The sequence below is a fragment of the Mycteria americana genome, chromosome 11 (assembly GCF_035582795.1).
Source record: "Mycteria americana isolate JAX WOST 10 ecotype Jacksonville Zoo and Gardens chromosome 11, USCA_MyAme_1.0, whole genome shotgun sequence".
In the NCBI taxonomy this organism is placed as follows: domain Eukaryota; kingdom Metazoa; phylum Chordata; class Aves; order Ciconiiformes; family Ciconiidae; genus Mycteria; species Mycteria americana.
The window spans coordinates 21,447,615-21,466,115 of NC_134375.1; the positions used below are offsets into that span (position 1 = coordinate 21,447,615).

The following is an 18,501-nucleotide window of genomic DNA, read 5'->3' on the forward strand; positions in this document are numbered from 1 at the left end:
CTGCCAATCTATTTGTGGGTTAAAAATTATTATTATTTTATATTCATATTCATGAATATTTCAAAATTAGCTGCCCTGATTGCTGGATCAGAGCTGCTCTTCAAATAAGCAGCTTCCACGCTCATTGAGAGCAATGGGAAAGCTGCTATTGATTTCAACAGTAGTAGGATCAGGTCCTGAATAAAACTGCATTTATTATGTTTGGCTCATTTCCGAGGATTACTTGGAACTTTGAAAGCTGTAATTCTTGATGTTGACAGCTTTCCCTCCCTCCCGGAGCAGTGTGGTTAGGCCAATCAATACATGATTAAAATAAACAGCCCCTTGATCAAACTTACGGCTTTAGTGCAAGTCTTTCTGATCTGCAGAAGAAAAAGCCTCTATGTTTGGCAGCCCTCGAGGCCACACCAGTATCCAAAGAGCACCTGACTTCCTTTATCGTCCTTAACTCATATCCAAGGTCTTTCTGCTTCATTGAACAAGATACCGTCGTTTTCTGAAAAATCATACCGCTCCCTTTATTGCACACATTGCCTCTCTTCTTCTTAAAAATGCCTCTAAAAATTCCCTGAACTACACCTCACTGTTCTCTTTGTCTTTAACCGACTCCTCGTTTTCTGATTACTTTTTCCTGGGTATGGGTAGTGATTTAAACATCTACCCACTTGTCCTTTCTTCTTTCTCAGTTTTCCCTCCAAGTCTCGCCATCTCCCTTCTCACTTCTTCGTTTTCTTTCACTACTACGCTTTTTTTAGTCTTCTACGACTGACTGGAAAGCCTGCTACTGAAAATTTTCTAGGAGCAAAATGCACTCCTTTATAAAGCTGAAGTCGATTCTGAAAGGAAAGCCCAGGGCTTAATGCAATTTCTTTTTCATCAGTTGTGGTCTGGACAAAAGGTATCTTTTTTCCCCCACATGCTTTTTTCTCGCTGGTGTTTCCATTCATGCTCTTCAAATGCTGCAAATAGGTACCGTGTCACAGCGCAGAGCTGTTACAAAATCCTGCATCTTTGCTCAGATTTCAGCAGCAGCAAATCTGCAGTCACGTAATACTCGAGATGCTCATTTTGTTCTACTTATTTATGGGAAAGAACAAAGCAGTTACAACTAAACCCAGAACGGAAGGAAATTAAAAACTCCCTTCCCATTGTGTGGGGTGGAAAGGAGGAGAAGGAATATCCACAGACTCCAATGGGTTTCAGAGGGAACATGACCCTGACTCTAAACACAGGGGCCGAAGCGAAGATGATGCTTCCCAGCCTCAGAGGGATGGAGCCTGATTCCCCAGGGAGATGGCCCAGGGCAGCCCTGGCCCCTGCAGCGGTCAGCGAGGAAGAGCACGGGATGCAGCGAAGCAGAGGACTGGCGCGCGGCATCACACTGCTTACGACTCCATCCTACTGAGATCCTCTGGGCATAGTGTCTCCTGTATCCCGGTCAGAAACCAAGCGTCACGCACCGGAGAGCCGCTGTCCTCCTGCTCTGTCTCCTCCTCAAAGAAGAAAGCCCAAGGGTGACTCTTGCAAAGAGGACCACAGGGAAGGAGAGCGTGAAAACAAGGGCTGGTGGAGGCAGGGAGAATAAAGGGAAACTGCTCATCCCTTGTACACCGTACTGGTAATTATGTGCAGGAGAACATCCAGTTAACGCTTGGTTTTGTTCACGTGAATCCAACTGCTGACCTAATTCAGTGCCTCCGGGTGTGCCAGCTAACAGCCTCCTGCCTGTCAACAGGCTGGAAAGAAGCACCAGCTCCCTCCTGCTTTCCCTGCACCCTCCCTCCACTCTACCAGCCCTCCTACTGTGAAAGTAAGAAAACATTAATTCACTGGGTGACACCACGTCTCGAGGCCCTCGTCTTTAAGAGAGGGCCCTTACCAAAATGCAGGAGTATATCCAAGTGGCGTGGCAAGGGGATGGCTTTCCAAGCGAGATGGGCATTGTCGAAGAAGAGTCAACGAGCTGTGCCCATCCTCGACCCTTCAACCACCTTGTATCCTGTAGTTATACGACTTTTGACTAAAGGAACAAGCATTTTCCTATTTTGCTTTTGATTCTGAAGGTCTGCTGTTGAGTGGATTGCAATTCTCTAGTAAGCCTTGGTCTCAGTTAAACTCGTTCTACTGCCGCAAATAAACCACATCAAAATCTGAGTGATGTCCCTTATCCTGCCATATAAAAGCAAAAACCTTAAAGCCCACAAAGCTTATGAACTTGAATAGTCAGTGGTGTGCACTGTGCCTATTGAATTTTTTGCATGTGATTAATAACGTATTGATTCTATGTGACACATCTGCAAGGCACTTACAACGCACATTAATGTTCAACAGCAATCTCTGTGCTACGATAACGGAGCGGTGCCCCAGTGCAGGAAGAGAAACAATAAAGAAGCCATTTAGTGAAGCAAACGTGCAATAAAATGTATGAATTCATTATTTCAAAGTAATTTTTTTCTTGGGGATAAATCATTCCACCCTCACCTGTTTTTTCAACTACTTCTAAATTTAGCCTTAAATTTACTGAGTTTACCAACGCTAGCGTTCAGGGCTTTCTCTTAATTGACCATTACTCTACTTTTTCAGTGTGTTTTCCAACTAGGTAAAAACCAGATATATGTATAAGATTACATGGTTTTGGAAAAACAAGCGGAGTTTTCCATACTCACGAACGGCTTCCATCAGCTTTGTAACCAGGCTGTTGCCATACCTGCCTAGGCCACCTCCGCACAAAGCCGGAGTTGTGGGTTTATTGCTTCCATCCATTCACCTTAATTTAAACAGTAACTGAGGACAGATTTCTATCCCAGCTGGGGCGGCTGTTTAAACGTGTCACACAGTAGCCTGTTCCCACAAATCTAGATCCCAACACCATCGGTGGAGGAGAACGATCCTCTTTCTTCTTCTTTCTTCCTGTGCCCCATTTGCATAACACCTGATTTTTTTTCTAGCATACATTAATGGAAGGAGGAGTTGTGCAACAGGGCACCGCGGGTGGAAAACAGCCAGCTTGTACCAGGAAAGCAGGTATTACATGCACGCGATAGCAGTGTTAGCCCCATTACAGGGCTATAAAGTCTGAGAAGGTTACGAAGCCCTGAGGACAGAGCCACGAGCTCCGAAACTTAATGATAAGAGTAAGGTACTTTTGATTTCAGTCTTGACTCCTCCTTCATGCTGACAGTAATTACCAGCGAAAATATGAATCAGCGATGGAAATGAGCTGTAGACTTTCAAGATGTGGAGCTAAGGTGGAGCAACGACCCTCGCCGCTGCACTGCCGTACTGGGGTGGCTCCAGTGCTCGGCCAGGGCACCACCGCTGCCAGGCCTTCAGCCAGCAGAGATTTCCTAAGCACCCTGCCCTTCAATTTACTGTTGTTGTTTTCTTTCCTTCAAGAAAAAAAAAAAAAAAAAGGAACAGAAACTTTAAGCATGTAAAGTTTCACACAGGAAATGAAATCGAAACTCCTGCTACGGCAGGGCAAAACAGAGCGCCGGGGGTTTCTGCAGAGGATGTGCTAAAAGAAGAAGTGGCCAAGTTGACGAACAAGCTCGCAGAGAGCGCAACTTTGCAAACAGGTCGGTGAACTGTAGACTTTCACACACACACACAAAAAGCGAAGCTGTGTAGACACTACGGTATTTATTTGCTTTCATGCAGCTGGTGCCAGGTGCTGGCTTGCACGGCTTGACACTGGCATTTTTTGTTTAATCCCAGAACAGCCTCGGCTCGGTCTCCAGCTGCAGCTCCGTCCTCTGAGCTTCCCCGGCCGCTGGAGCCGCTCACCATGCTCCTGGAGGGCATTTCAGAAGGAATACCGCTATGTCCTACAGGCCTCTCAATGGGCATTATTTGATCAAAAACCACATATTTTTGATCACTCCCCACCTGGTTTGAAGGTCTGAGTTGGAAGTAAAACCTTTGGTATTGACCACTAAACCAACACGCTTTTAAACATCACCTGATTCAGGCTGGTTCCCAGTCAGACGTGTATTTTCAGTTCGCTTTCACCACGGACCTCTGACATCAGCTTTCATCTAGGGAGAGCTGCGCTCATTTTTATGTCAAGAGATATGAAAAACAAATAGCGCCAGAACAAACACTTCACTTCTCCAAGGAACCTAACATATAAACCACTCCTGCATACCACGGCCCGCAAAGTGCGGAGCGCACACCAAGCACAAACAAAACCCGGATCCCACACGCTACTTGGACAAAAGCCCCACCGAATTTATTCCGGAATCGCTGCCTCCGAAGGGAATTTGGTAAGAGCAAGGCTGTCTCCTACACAAGAAACGAGATCTGCAGTGCTACCTTTATACCAGCGTCAACCCCGCAGGCTACAGGTACTTGCTTTTCTGTTGGCTTTTGCGGGTAAGCATCCCCAAATATAGCATGACAATATAGGAACAGCCTGAGTATTTTTCTCCATCTCTTATCTTTTCAAACAAACACCAGCTGATGGTTTTCATTGCAGGTTGCTTTTATAGTCCTAGCTTGACTACTGTAAACTTAACCTACCCCTGTTGACCAGTTCAGAGACGCAGTTTTCATAAAGCTGAACAGTTGAGGATCTTTCTTAGGGCAATTTCATCTAAGCGAACATGCTTACACCAGGTACCAATGTGGCACATTAACCTTTAATAGCCAAAGCTGTTTTCATCATGCCTACAATTGTTTCTCATGATTTTGTTGTTTGTGTGCAAAAGCTAATTACAGACAGGTGGGAAACTGTTTGCAGTTCCACCATAAATGATGGGTACGTGACAAACAGCTGAGACAGCCATAAAAACAACTCCATGTGTAAACTAATGGTAGAAAGCGAGAGAACTTCCTTTGGTTTACTTTTCTGGATTTTTGTAAGGAAGTGACACTCGTACAAGAGCTACGTGAAGTTCTGATAGTCTTGCAGAAGCAGAAATGTAGGCGATTCAAAGGCAGGTGTATTGCCTTAAATTCCTCACGTGAATATTATCTATTAAATTTGACTTGTAATCCATAGCTTGTGTACTGCAGGAAGAGCGGAGGAGAAGGGACCTTCAACCCTACTAAGCAACAGTATTTTCCGCTTCTATATTCCCTCTACATGGCACAACACCTTTTTCACATTTGAAAGAGGAACCCTCTGCATCATTTAAGGAGGATCTGTATGAGGAGAGAGAATTGATGTGGCTACAGAAGAGGGAGGGCAGCAATCACTAGAAAAAGTATATGAAAGCAAGTCTGTCCTGTTACATCTGGATTTTAGAATCCTGCCTTGCCTAAAAAGGGACAAAAAAGGCTTTTAGTTGCTCATATTTAGTCTTTCCTCAATCCACTACGGTAGCCCCATTTGTAAATTTTACTTTCGACAGAGCCTGATGGGAAATAAGGTGTTTGCATAAGCAATCTATTTCTTGCTGATAAAGGAGAGATATGGAGAAAAATCACCTTATCTTGGCAGACTAGAAAGAAAAACCCTATAAAACCGTTCCTGTATTTCGTTTTCCTAGTAATTGGGAGTTTCCTTTTTTTTTCCCTACAGTACCCAGATCATTGTTGAAAATCCCCTAGACTGATACGGTGAATCTGAGTGCGGTTTTGCTTTCTTTCGCCACAATTAAAGTAAAGCTATTCTGACGAAGGGCATTTTTTGGCTAGCGTATGGGCCAACCCATGAAACTTTGCTACCCTCTAGAGCTCGCAGATGCCCCTCTGCACGTCGGAAGCTCCTTGGCAGAGAGCTGCAGGGCCGGGAAGGCGTCTGGCCGAGGAGCAGATGCTCTCTGCGGCGTTAGCTCCCTCACGGGGTTACAGCCGCGTGAGGAAACCGGCACGTTACGGCAGAGCGAGGGCAGTCGGTGGCTCGCTAAATGCTGAAGACCCCAAAGATCTCCTGAAGGCTGCTAGAGAATGGGATTTGTAACCGAACGGGGAAAAAGGTCATCTTTACTTTTGAAATACTTATCGTCCCGATACAATTACGCACCAAACTCTTCAACTGGTAGCTTCAGTTGGCACTTAATGAAGTTTTGAAGAGATCTCAAGTGAAATCCTGGTAAAAATTCCAACTAATTTCAGAGATACCCAAATTCCACCTACTAATCTCACCTGAGGTTACCATTTACATCTTGATTTCGATCCCACGTGAGTAAACCCACCGTAATGTCATTGACCTTCAGGAGGTCGCTCCTGTTCTATGCTGCTGTGAAGGGGTGTGACTGACGGGGAGTGAGGAGTTAATGACTCACACAGCACCGCGGCTGAATCAGAACAGGAACCGGGTATTAAACAGAACCATAAAGTAATTTAGGTTAGAAGGGACTTCTGGAGGTCACGTAGTCCAGCCTCTTGCTCAAAGAAGGGCCATCATCAAAATCAGACTGGGTTGTTGATGGCCTTATCTGGTGAAGCTCTGAAAACCTCCAAGAGTGGAGACTGTACAATCTCTGAGCAACCCGTCCCACTGCTTCACTCCTCTCAGGGTGAACAATTTTTCCTTATAACCCATCTGAATTTCCCTATCGGACAAAGAAAGAAGAAGAGGAGGAAAAGGGAGCAGAGGATTAACACAAAATGACAAGACAATACCGAATGGAAGGCTCAGTCTTCACATTCTGACACTGCACGCATACAACACAAGCAGTCGGAAAGGAAAAGAGACAGAGGGTGTGTGCGGTGAGTGACAAATGGGTAAGCTCCAGGTTAAGTACCAAATAAGCAACAGTCCCTGGTGGCACATATCAGACGATACTCATTTTATTGTCAGAGTAAAAACATATTCCTTTAAGAAAACCAAACAAAACCCCCTACTGAATGTTACAATGCATGCCAAGCAATTATTGCTTTCCACAGTGTGTCCTGTGACTCAGTGTGCCACAATGAATTGGCATATGGTGCTCATTCAGGGTACGTAACTCACACATTTGCAATAGCTCTAAAGAGCTAACAGTCACTTGGACTGTAGTTAATTTGGGGGGGGGGGGGGTAATTTCCCCATGGCAATGCAATAAATGCCATGCTTATTATCATATTATTATTTAAAAAAAAAATAAAAAATACTGGTTTTAGTGGCAGGCAAGTGTCATTAAGGCCTGAAATCTTTTGTATGCTAAGGAAATCAATTCAGACAACCCCTGGCATGCGAAAGCACATAAATAATTGGTAAATTCTACCTGTGGTCTTCTGGGTCCAGATTTGCCTGATGCCAAGAGCAATCAACTCCTTTTTGGCTGCAAAGGATAGGAGGGCACTCAATACCTTGCAGAAGGCACTCAGGACCTGGCAAAAATCAAGCTTTCTGTGTGCCAGCACCCCACGAAAGAGCAAACCCTGAAGCGCGTATGACAGGAATGGTTCTCTTCTCTTACGAGGGAAGGCAACCTCCTAGAGAGACACAGAGCCGGCTCTCTATAAGGTGCCAAATACTCTCCCTGCCTGGGAAAGGTGCACCTCCTATGCTTACCCCACTTAAAAACCAGCTCTAATTCACTTAACGAAGGAGGAAAAAAAAAGCATCCGTCTTTCAGTGAGTCTGTGAAAGAGCAGGAGTAGACTGGAAATCCAGTTTTTATCATTAATAAGACATTCGAGGTGCTTAAAAGCAGAGATCGAGCAGCAGCAGAAGAAACTGTGTGCAATTACAAGAAAATTCTTCTCCCGTAATCAAGATTACTCAAATGAGCCTGGGCTACACCATGACTTGTGAGTACCACCAAGAGAATACGGCTTCAGAGTGCTAATGGAGCTTTCCGTCATACCGAGATGATTTAACGGGGGGAAAAATCCTATATAGACAAGATCTACGTACCACTTGTATACATTTGAAATAAGTCCACTGGAGCCAGTGCTATTCATTAGCAAAAATGGAGCAGTAAGATAGAACTGGACCGCTGGGATTTTGCCCACACAGGGACTCAGAGCTACAGCAGAAGTGCCCTGGGTTTCAAGGTCAGCAGGACTGATTCCTGAAAAAGGGGGTCTGACTTTGACCCTGTTTATACGACGATAAAGCAATAGCAATGCTACTGGAATCAACAAAGCTATGCTGGAGTAAATCAGTTGAGAATTAGAGCCTGAATTTGTCTGTCTTTGCAGCTAATTTAACAGGTATTAAACAAAACTAATGTCTCAAAATGTGACTTGGAAGGAAAAAATATAAATAAACATCTCAGCCTACAGCTCTATTGCTCCCTGATCCCCGAGGAGGCAATTACTCCCTCGGTGATGTTCCGTACCGGCCAAATACAACCATTTCCAATACAAATATTTTGTTCCTGGGTTTTTGCTTTATAAAATGTAAATTTGGACCGTGTGGCCTCAGGTGTTTTCTTCAGTGCTTAACACAACAGGTTCCAAACGGTGACCGAGGAATATGGCCGTGACCTTAGCATGAACAGCAATGCTGAATAATGACCTGCTCTGCCCATTTCCTCACCTTGAATCTCCTGAACTGTTTAATTGGGTGGAAGACAGTTGAAACTGTGCCTGAATTAAGACTGCCAGGGTCTGACCTGTGCTCTTTTACTGTTATTCTCTAGAGTCTTTGCTACTGCTCACAAAATATTCTCCATCTCCTCAGAAATATCTCTGAGTTAGTAACATGTTTGTTGCATCTCGCTTACCTCCCTTCCTCGAGGAACGTACTCGAGAAAGTGCAAAAGTACCTAAAAATTAAGTATAGCTCAGACCTTTTTCCAATCAAAAGTGGTATTCATCTATGCAGAAATGTCAAAGTCTTCATTTCACCCGAGGAGATAAAACCAGCGTTTAGGTAATAACCGCCTTCTCCTCCATGGAAGGACTCGCCCTCCAGAGAAGGAAATGCAGCCTTTGTCCAGATCCCATACGCTCGCTCTCTTGTTGCTTAATTCATGACAGCGTTAGCTAGATTTTCATTATAGGGTATTATTTGTAGCTGCTGTTTTCATGAAGCAGCTGTAATAAACAAGCGAGATTTATGTTCCTTTTTAAATTGCTTGAAATAATTACGGTTGTTAAATTTAGACTCTGAAAGAACCTACTGATTTCTCTATTTTTTTCAATAAATATGGAAGCTACAAAGCGATCTACCACCAGCACTCAGGCTTGGGCCAGAACAGTATGCACTCCACATACTATCCCAAATGTGTTTTGGATGAGGAAATAATCTAAGTTCCCCAAACAATCTTTTAGAAGTAAATGATGGCTGTGCTAAATTGTTTTAACAACTGCACTGTGTGTTATTCTTTTCCAGCCTAAACTCAGAAAGGATTTCTTTTTATTCCTGTTCTGGTCTATAGAGGTGCAAATGGGCACCCTGGATCTGGATCACACAGGTAAGCTCAATGGAAAGTAGGACCAAAACTGAGACCCAGACCCAGATCAGATTTTTGGAGCTGACTTCCTAGCTTGATGCTCCATACTGCATCCAAGTATTATAAAAGCCCTGACCCACGTCAGGCATTCAAATACCAAACTCAGAGCTTGTGGTTTGCTCTCATCTCTGCATCATTTACTTTATCCACTCATTCCCCCTCCGCCACAGCTTGCTGTACTGACAGTCCAGACCCTTATTTAAAACAAGTAAACACGATGCCTCCCCAACCCAATTTGGCCATTTCACAGCTACTGCTGCATTTCAGAGCCTGATCCAAAAAACCTGCTTCGTGACAGCACCGAACCAACATCCTCTAAAAAGCTTTTCACTTATAGGGCGTTTTTTGTTTTGTTTTGCCTTTTTTTTTTTTTTGGTCAGTTTTGTGATTCATCAGCCTTAAAGTATTTTTCTTGGTGCGGGTACCACCATCCTGGCAGTCCAGGTTTCTTCAGTGCAATGGGAAAGACAAGGTGAAATACCAGGGGCCATGACAGAACTTAGCTTTAATGGTTCTACAAGAGGGGACGGATGTTGAGCAGACGTTCAGCTGACTCCGACCCCAGAAGAGGTGAGGAAAAGATGATCTGCTGTGGGAAAGACCACATCGTACCACGCATAGAAGAGATATAGCAACAATATATTAATTGTATAACAAGAAAAGGTACAAAATAAAGACGAGGAGAAGGGTAAACCTGTTGGTTTTTACATTATGAACTTTTAGAACTAGAGGAAGGAAAAGTTAGGGGAGGTGTGCAAACAAGAATGATGGAGCTGGGAAAGGAGTCTGGAGTAATGTGCAGAAGACAGTTGTAACAGGTATCAAAATATAAAATTGTAAGTACTTCTTTGCTCTATGTATGTTAAAACAGTAACAACTTCTTTGTAAATGATAAAAGCCCAGGGCATTAAAATCAATACAGAGGCATACTGTCTTAAATCATTCCTGGGTAAAATAAGTAAGTGGCATGCAATGGGACGGGGATTTAGCGCTAGGAAGTCTAAAGCCCTACATCTCAGGAGAGCAGTGACCTTGCCCGAGGAGCAGCTAGCTGCAAAGCCGTGAATCCAAAGACCTAAAGGTGATCGCAAGTAAGATTAGCCAAGTAACAGAGTTTCTCTGTGTGATGCTACTGAGTGATGCGGAAGGGTCAAAGGCTAAGCTATTTCTGGATGTGTACATATGAAGGGATGATACGGAAATCTAAAGCACAATGCTATGTCAAAACAACCACAGTGGATATAGTATGAGCTGTTCAAGTCTCCACAGATTAGAAAGGAGATAGGAAAATGAAAGGAAATACAAACAAGGACAATAAAAATGATCTAAGGAGAGCTAAATTAATATGGTCTATAAATGAGAAGACTCCTGGGCTGAGATCCAGCTATAAATACCTTCAAGGTACTGTGTGTAGAGGAAGGTAATTAATCTAGCTCAAAAGATAGTAGGACAAGAAGCAATTGCTTGAATTTAGGAATGGAAAAATTCAGGATATATAATAAGAAAAAAGTTATTTGAAGACACACATCTGCTCAACAGGGCAGACTCCCAAGGTGGTAGCCAAGGCACACTTACTGCATGCAAGCGAGAACGGGCTGAATAAGGAAGGGGCTCTGGGAAATGCTGCAGTCACAGCTTTCTACAGTCCAAAGAGATCACCACGGTCCAACTTACTGATCTTTTAGTCTCTTTCTTTATGGGTTATCTGGCAGACTGCCCTGCTATTTAAAAAAAAAAACCAGCACCCAAACCTATAAATCCATGTAGTGACAATACATCCACAGCAGAGCTCAGAAATGGGGGCGTGCAGCACTCCGACGTGCAACGCAGGTAACGGCAAACCTCTCTAACTCTCTTCTGGCTATTCGGTGGTGTGCGCAACGTGAGTCTGCTGGGTGCCGGGCAGGACCGTGTCAGCAAGACAAAAACTGCTGGCCCCACCGGCAGATTATTCTGAGTATCTCAACAGCAAGGTCATAGGCTGAAGTGGGAACTTCCTCTTGTGATACTCGTGGTCTTCCCCAGCCTTGTCTTAAAAGATCCTGCACGGAAGCTTTTAATGTCACTGCATAAATTGTGTACTTCGATTTATGATTAGCTGAAAACCAACACTAGCAGTATTTAACAATCCTCCGGAGTTCTAAAATACACTTACATTAAGAAAATAAAATAAAAATCCCAAAACATTTGCAACAGGCCTTGCAATTTTCAATGACAAATGCGTATACACAAATGTGAGGAATATAAACCCCAAGTACCGTTATACCCCCCCTTAAACATATCCCATCCCAACTGCACTCACCAATCGGGACTTCTGTCCCCTCCTCAATGTAGATGGGCAGTGGTGATTCCTCCATAGGATGAGGCACTGATGGAAAGTAATGAATTGTGGTAGTATTTGTCGCAAAGTGACTACAATAAGACGGTCCCTTTCTTATCATTACAACTACATATGGCTGGCTACTGTCACAAAGAGTCCTTTCTCAAAGCGGTCACCTCCTCTCACGGTGACCGGTCCAAGTCACAGTCCTGAGGGGTTAATCCCCACCGAGCATTCACCGCCCCAGGAGTCAACCCCCTCTGAACGGGGCCTGGGAGAGGTCCCTGTCCTGGATGCTTCACGATCCTGCCATTTCGCTATAGCCTCGCTATTCCCATCCCCGGAGTTTAACTCGCTTTTGGAAACTCACACAGTCGAAGAAGCCAAGGGGAGCCACTGCACAGACAGGCACAAATAGAGTTATCGAGTCAAAGTCGTAATATTTCATGCACAGAACCAGAAGGGAGAGGCTCTGATGCTCAAAGCTTGCCGTTAGCTGTTGAAAAGCCACAGCAGGTGATGGAAGGCTGCACCGCAAATGGCCTCTGGACCACAACCTTTTCATTACTCATTCATTTTGGAGTAGATGTACTGGACTTAGGAAACTCCCGATTATTTGTTCGTCATACTGAGATCTCCAGACAACGCTCTTCAGATCTGCGCTGCACGCTTATTCTGCAGTTGCCAGACACCATACAGTGACTGCTGCAGGGTTCGTCTCTTTGGGTTCTTCTCTATTTGGGAGCTTCCTCCCTTAAAGGTGGTTTTGTTGCCCTATTTCCCATTCAAAATCTCTGGGAAGCATGTGCTTCACAGCCTTTTCAAGAGGTTTGAATTTCCTACACTAGAATGAAATAATAATGAGCTACAAATGTTGAAAATGGTCATAATCAAAAGCCTTCTGGAATTTTTCCTTCTCTGTTACCTTTTGAAAATGATGATTTACCTTCTCAAAGATACAAACTCTTAAGCTACTCTCAGCTAGGATTCCAGCTGCAGGGAAGGAGGATTCTTTAATCCTTTGTGGGGTGTCTTTCACTAACTACTGGCTTTTTTTTTGTTTTTTAAAGATCGTCTTATGAAATCCATAAAACCATCCAAAAAACCCTTGTGGTTTAAAGCTATTAAATAAAGCGTCTTACAACGTTTCTGCTAGAAACACAACCAGAACAGAGTGTTTTCAACAGATGCTTGACTAGCAACGGGCTTAATATAAACCCCACACCGGTGCTTTGCAGGATGCAAAGGGCTGCCAGTTCCCTGCCTGTACCTATGCCCACCCCTCGCTCCCGTGGAGGATGAAGGGAAGCACAGGGGAGAGGAAGAGCAGAACACGGTTGCCTACAGAACTACCGTACAAGCCACAGAAATCACGGTCTACCGGGGCACCTTGCGCAAGCCACTTTTATCTAGAAGCTGAACTAACATTCCAGCTCAACAATAGCAAAAAAACATTTGTTACCACACGGCGTTTCGCTACATATTAACCAGCAGTTGCTACGCAAGCATAATGGAGTGCTGCAATTCCGAGATATATGTTATTTTTCAAAAAAAAAAAAAAAAAAAAAGCTGACTTATGGGAAATCAATCAGCCTGAGGTGAGCGCTCGTGGGCTTGCCATGCCACTGGACGCAGTACATGCTTGGAAGTTATGCAAAGCGGGCCCTGCATTGCGAACAATGCAGTCATTTTCCCTGCTAAGCTAATTTCGCATTAAGGCAATGAGAGTCTTCATCTATGCAGCCCCTTAAAACATTTAATCAGAGTTATTTACGAGGAAGAAATACCAGAGCAGAGCTTCCTACACTACTCAAGAGTTTTCAAATCTGAGATCTGCAAGCAAACCAGGTCACTAGATGGTGTGGAAAAAACTGTTGTATTTTTATGACATGCATCTTTCTTGGTCCCGTGAAGAATACTGTACCGGGCTCACCCAGACCGCGCAGTCAGTCTGGAGCCAAATGCTTTCACAAAACATTTGCAACAGTATTCACCAATGCCTGGTGGCATTTACACTTATTTTAATGGGTATCACCACAGGTTGTAGAAAAGGCCTGAAATACCTATATGCTATTTGAGGCCAAATACACATGTACACACTCTCTCTTACCCCCACGTATACATGCACACACTAGCACACATGCACACAAACAAATGGCTCTATAGGCAGAACTTGGATTTTGTAGGATCCAAGGCAGAGAAGCTGAGTCTTGTCACAGGGTTTGGGGTTCAGGGACTCTGGGGTGCCAAAACGAGCTCTCACTTACGGGTCTCCTCTGCTTTGGGGAAACCACTTCAATATTATCCCTCCAGGATTTACACACCAACTTTACGGGCATGCTGCTTAAATGTCTGCAAAGTGCTTTGCAATGGTTTCTAAATTCTGCAGTGATATGCACAGAAGAACTGCACAGGTAGATTTAAGATAACAGTTGCTGAGCATTATTACTGTATAACTACAGCCTATTTTTACATGCTCTATACTTTGTTTCTATGAACAGACGGTAAATGTTCAGTATTTGAACATTTTAATGAGCTCTATAACCCTTTTGTAATTTCATAAACAAGCAAAAATAACACTTACATGTAGAAGAGTCTCTCCTGAATGGATTTTCTCTTCCTGTTTGAAAAAAAAAAGAGACAAAGAAAAGGCAAAAAAAATATTTTAAAGGAAAAAAATGGGTCTAGCAAGGTAAGTCAGACATGTTTCAACGTTATCATGCATAGTGTTTTCTGAATTTCATCACTATGAACTTGTATTTTGAAGAACATCAAGACACTGAACATAGTACCAAGACACTGAACGTAGTACCAATGCCAAAACAGGAGATCATTTCTCACCTGTTACATTTTATGTAAAACATCACAGAAAATTTGACTATATCCATCTCAAGAGCAAGGAAATTACACTGCAGCAGTGAAATAAAATTCAAATGTCATGTGATCTGAAGCAAAAAAGGAAGAACTTTTTAACTACATTCCAGCTCACTGATAACCCTGTGGCTGGACGTATGGGTTGCTCTCCTACCTACGGGCAGCCTACCTACACCAACCCCCTAAAGCAGGGCACTCCTGCTGCGTTTTGGCACAGTATAATCGCTTTTCCACGCCAGCGCTCAAGCACCGACTGCGTTCAAACCCAGGTCAGGCAGCCATGGCAGCGAAGGCGTTCTTCGAGGCTGTCACCATTCTGGGCGACAGAGAACCACAACAGGAAACCCAGTAACTGCTAAAATGCACGAGCCTTCCCAACAGCCCATGGGGTCTTAACAGCCACCCTCCTGCGGCCCCGTGCCACTCGCCCTGCTGCCTCCCACCTAAAGCTCACTGGCAGGACGTGGATTTGATTCACGCTCCCCTTCCACCAACCCAGCTGGTGGGTTTGGTGGATGCCCTTGGAGCGTGGTTTAGGGTCGGCGCTGAGTGGCTTTTTGCTGGTGTAAATCTAGACACGTTGGAAAAAAACCAAAGAGAGAGACTGATATAAAGAGAGAAGATGCTGTAGGACACCAGCCACAGTTTCAGAGTCACAGACTGGCAGCAGGGCAGCCCTTCCAATGGCAGTTTTAGGGGAAAAAAAAAGGACAATGAAGAGTGGCAGTTTCACTTCATTTCTACCACATTATCTTATACCAATATTAGCTACTCTGTAAGCAATTTAAAGGGTATTGCCTAGAGTTTACATGCCTTGGGATGATATTCAGCTAGCACAAATCAATTAAATCCATGGCACTACAACAGCTGAGGATTCAAGTAAATATGCATGTATGGAAGGAATTCAACAAATATTAAATCACTGTGTTTTAATCCTCACGCTTTTCTTCCAAATGCCACGGACCCAGTCCTGCAAGCAGACCCCCCCAGAATGGCATTAGAATAAACCTGAGTTCTGTGTATGGAGCACTTAAGAGGACTGGACTCAGGATTACTTTAAAAAACATAACCCTGATCCATTCTGGCCATGTAAATTAAGTTAGTGATGAGAAATCGTCGAAGGCATTAATCCTACTAGGTAATCTATTCAAAGTTGCACTTCTTAAATGATCTACAATTTATTAGTATGACCAATCAATTAAGCATTACTTGCAAAAGGCTTTAACTACCATGGCTTTCCCATCCATTTTTATGTGTTGTAATATGGTTAAATCTAAAAGAAACAAATCAGCACCATCTTTTCAGAGTCATTTGCCAGCATGATTAAAAGCCTGGGTAGGGCCCCACTGTAGAGAATCCCCTTACTGGTGGAACCGGCAGCATTGCCATGGGGGCACTGGGGCAACGTTGCCCTATTGCCCGTTGGGGCAAAACCATAGGGCATTGGAAAACCTAGAAGGGGCAAAATTAAAACAACAGGGGGTTGCTGCCGAGTCTTGAGGTGCATCGATGAAAATCCTGGGAGCACCACTGCCCGGGAAACATGACAGCCTGCTGAAGGGCTTGTGCCCGAGAATCTCTTTGGGAACACCCAACCCACGGGACTTGGCTAGGAGCCACCAAGATGTAGCTCAGTCTTGGTTAGGCAGAGTATCGATTTAAGGAAAGCTCATAGAAATATTTGCAACAATTAGCTGTAAGACAAGATCCTCCCCGAGGCTTTACAAACAGAACCGTGCTCAGGCACGGGAGCTTTCCCAAGCACCGTGCAGCAAGAGCATGCCCATCTAAAGTGTCCTCATATTTTTCCATGACAATGTTGCACCTCTTTTCATACAGCACTTCACGCAGACTGAAGCCTCCTGCCACAGCCCAAATATTTCACCTCTGGCATTTAAGAAACCTCCAGGCAATGCACCCAAAAGCTACAAATTAGTGACTACCAACAAAGAGTAGTATACCAAATTTTGCTCCTGGTTACAGCAAAGTCAAATAAAATACAAATTGGTAGCAATTGAAGCATTCCAAATTTCTACAGGATTCTAGACCAACATCCCTAAACACACAAAAAACCCACGTTTTTTTGACCTAGCACCCCCAAGCATGCAACCACCTTCTCGGTACCTCCAAACATCACAGTGCCACCTGCAATCTCCTGCTTACTGCAAAGTATGACAGCAAATAACCCTACCACCGCACAGTAAAAGATGCGGGTTAATAAATTACAGCAAGAAGCGGCCTTTCCTCTCTGGGCCCGCCCGCGGGCTGGGGGTCTGGGTCCGCCCCACCCGCGGGGCAGCGCTGGGACCCCACGGAGGGAAAGGTGTCTGTCGCCCTCCAGTGGGTGCAGCCTCAAAGCAGCCCAAAGCGGGAGCGAGGTGGGAAGGGGAAGGAACAGAGAAGGTGAGACGCAGGCGAATAAAGAGAAGAGGGGGGGGAAAAAAAAAAACCAACCCAAGATGCAAAGCAGAGAAGAGACAGTTGAAGAGGAAACACGAAGATGCTATCTCTGAAAGTGCCAAAAATAAAGTTTTCGGTGTCAGTCCAACCAGGGCAACAAAGACATCCTCCCACCACACTCGTGCTTCAGCCTCGACTCACTCCAGGCGAGGGACACCGCCACGCTGCCGGCTGCCTCGACTGCTCACACATTTTGCTTTAAAAAACCCCAACACCCTTCAGGGGAAATCTTTCCGTAATACTCGAGCAAAGGTAGGCAATGCCAAAAAGCAGTCAGCTCGCCCAAATGCAGACCCAGAGGTAAACACCTGGCTGTCAAAAACCATCAGGGTTTTCACCAAAGCCTCTCCCCTCCAAATTCCACAGCAGCAGGTTTTAATGGGCTGATTTACCCTCAAACCCAAAGCCATAAAACCTAAACCAGTAGCAACTGTCATCCGAGCCCCGAATTACACAGCCGATGACATGTTCCCCAATCAGGGCTGCCTCACTTTTTTCCTGGTCCAAAACTCAAAGCATTTTGACATGCAAGCAATAAAAAAAAAAATGCAGTTACCAAAATAGCACTATCAACGTACCCAGCTCCTCTCGGCACATTTTCTTAATGCCTTTCCCAATACGGTTAAAAAAATGGGAACTAACCAAAAAACTCCATCTTTGCACCTTGGCACAAACCGTGCTGGAATACGTGTGGAGTTGTATTTCTTTGCATTTATCTGAACCCCCTCCCACTACTTTTTTTCATCGGTGCTTTCCTTTAAAACGTAGCTCTTATTAAACAGCAGAAATCAGCTTTTACAATTTCTAAATACAAAGTTTTGCCACTCTCGGAGCTGCCTAAGGAAAACACAGCTTGCCTTCCGTTTCATAAATAACACATACTCCGCACATTTCTTCGCCTGCGTGAAATAAATTCTCCCATGTTCTTATATGGAAACCTTGCACGTCCTCCCACATGCCGCCTGTTACAATATCAGGCAGAAATGGGCATTCATTATCTTAAAGCCAGCGGGTGAATTTTGGATCCAAGTTACCCTGAGACGAACCCAGAATTATCGCCCCTTCGCACCGAGCGGAGCTCGGTAACCTGCCCTGTGCGGTCCCTGCGTTTTTCTTCCAAGCCCCAATCGCAACTTTGATTTCAGCATGCTGAGGATCAACAAAATAAAAGGAAAACGAGGCGGGGGGGGCGGGGAGGGGGAGGAAGAAGCAGCCAGCGGTATTACCCACCAGGTAGGCCCATTAGCATCAGATGTAGCATTGCCTGTACCAGCCTCTTCACTCGAGGGTAGCGCACGGCAGCCAGAGAAAATACAGCGGGGAGGGGTGGGAAGGCGAGGGGAAAAGGGCAAAAATAGCCGGGGAGAGAAGCGTGCTCCGTAGATGTGCTGGAGGGCCGCCAGCAAGTGGGTAATTGCTGCAAACTGTTATCGCGAAAAAAAGTTAACGCAAGGTGGGGGGGGGAGGGGGAGGAAATAACCGCTGGGGGAGGAAAAAACCCGCAGGGGTAAC

The 18,501-nt window shown here is 44.6% G+C and overlaps 1 protein-coding gene across 6 annotated transcripts in view; it reads right to left on the reverse strand.

Annotated features, from left to right (window-relative positions):
• SLC6A6 (solute carrier family 6 member 6) overlaps positions 1–18,501 on the reverse strand; it is a 119,766-nt gene that overhangs the window by 40,218 nt on the left and 61,047 nt on the right. For 3 of the 6 annotated variants that reach the window (XM_075514114.1, XM_075514117.1, XM_075514113.1), the window contains one exon: positions 14,240–14,275. The exons of 1 other annotated variant lie outside the window; for it this stretch is intronic. Coding sequence is in view for 2 of the 5 variants with exons in the window: in XM_075514112.1 (XP_075370227.1) it covers positions 11,638–11,692 (55 nt within the window). In the remaining 3 variants the exon portion in view is untranslated. Of the gene's footprint in view, positions 1–11,637; positions 11,704–14,239; positions 14,276–18,501 lie in introns of all 6 variants that reach the window. 2 more of the 6 variants (XM_075514112.1, XM_075514111.1) reach the window with 1 other exon arrangement.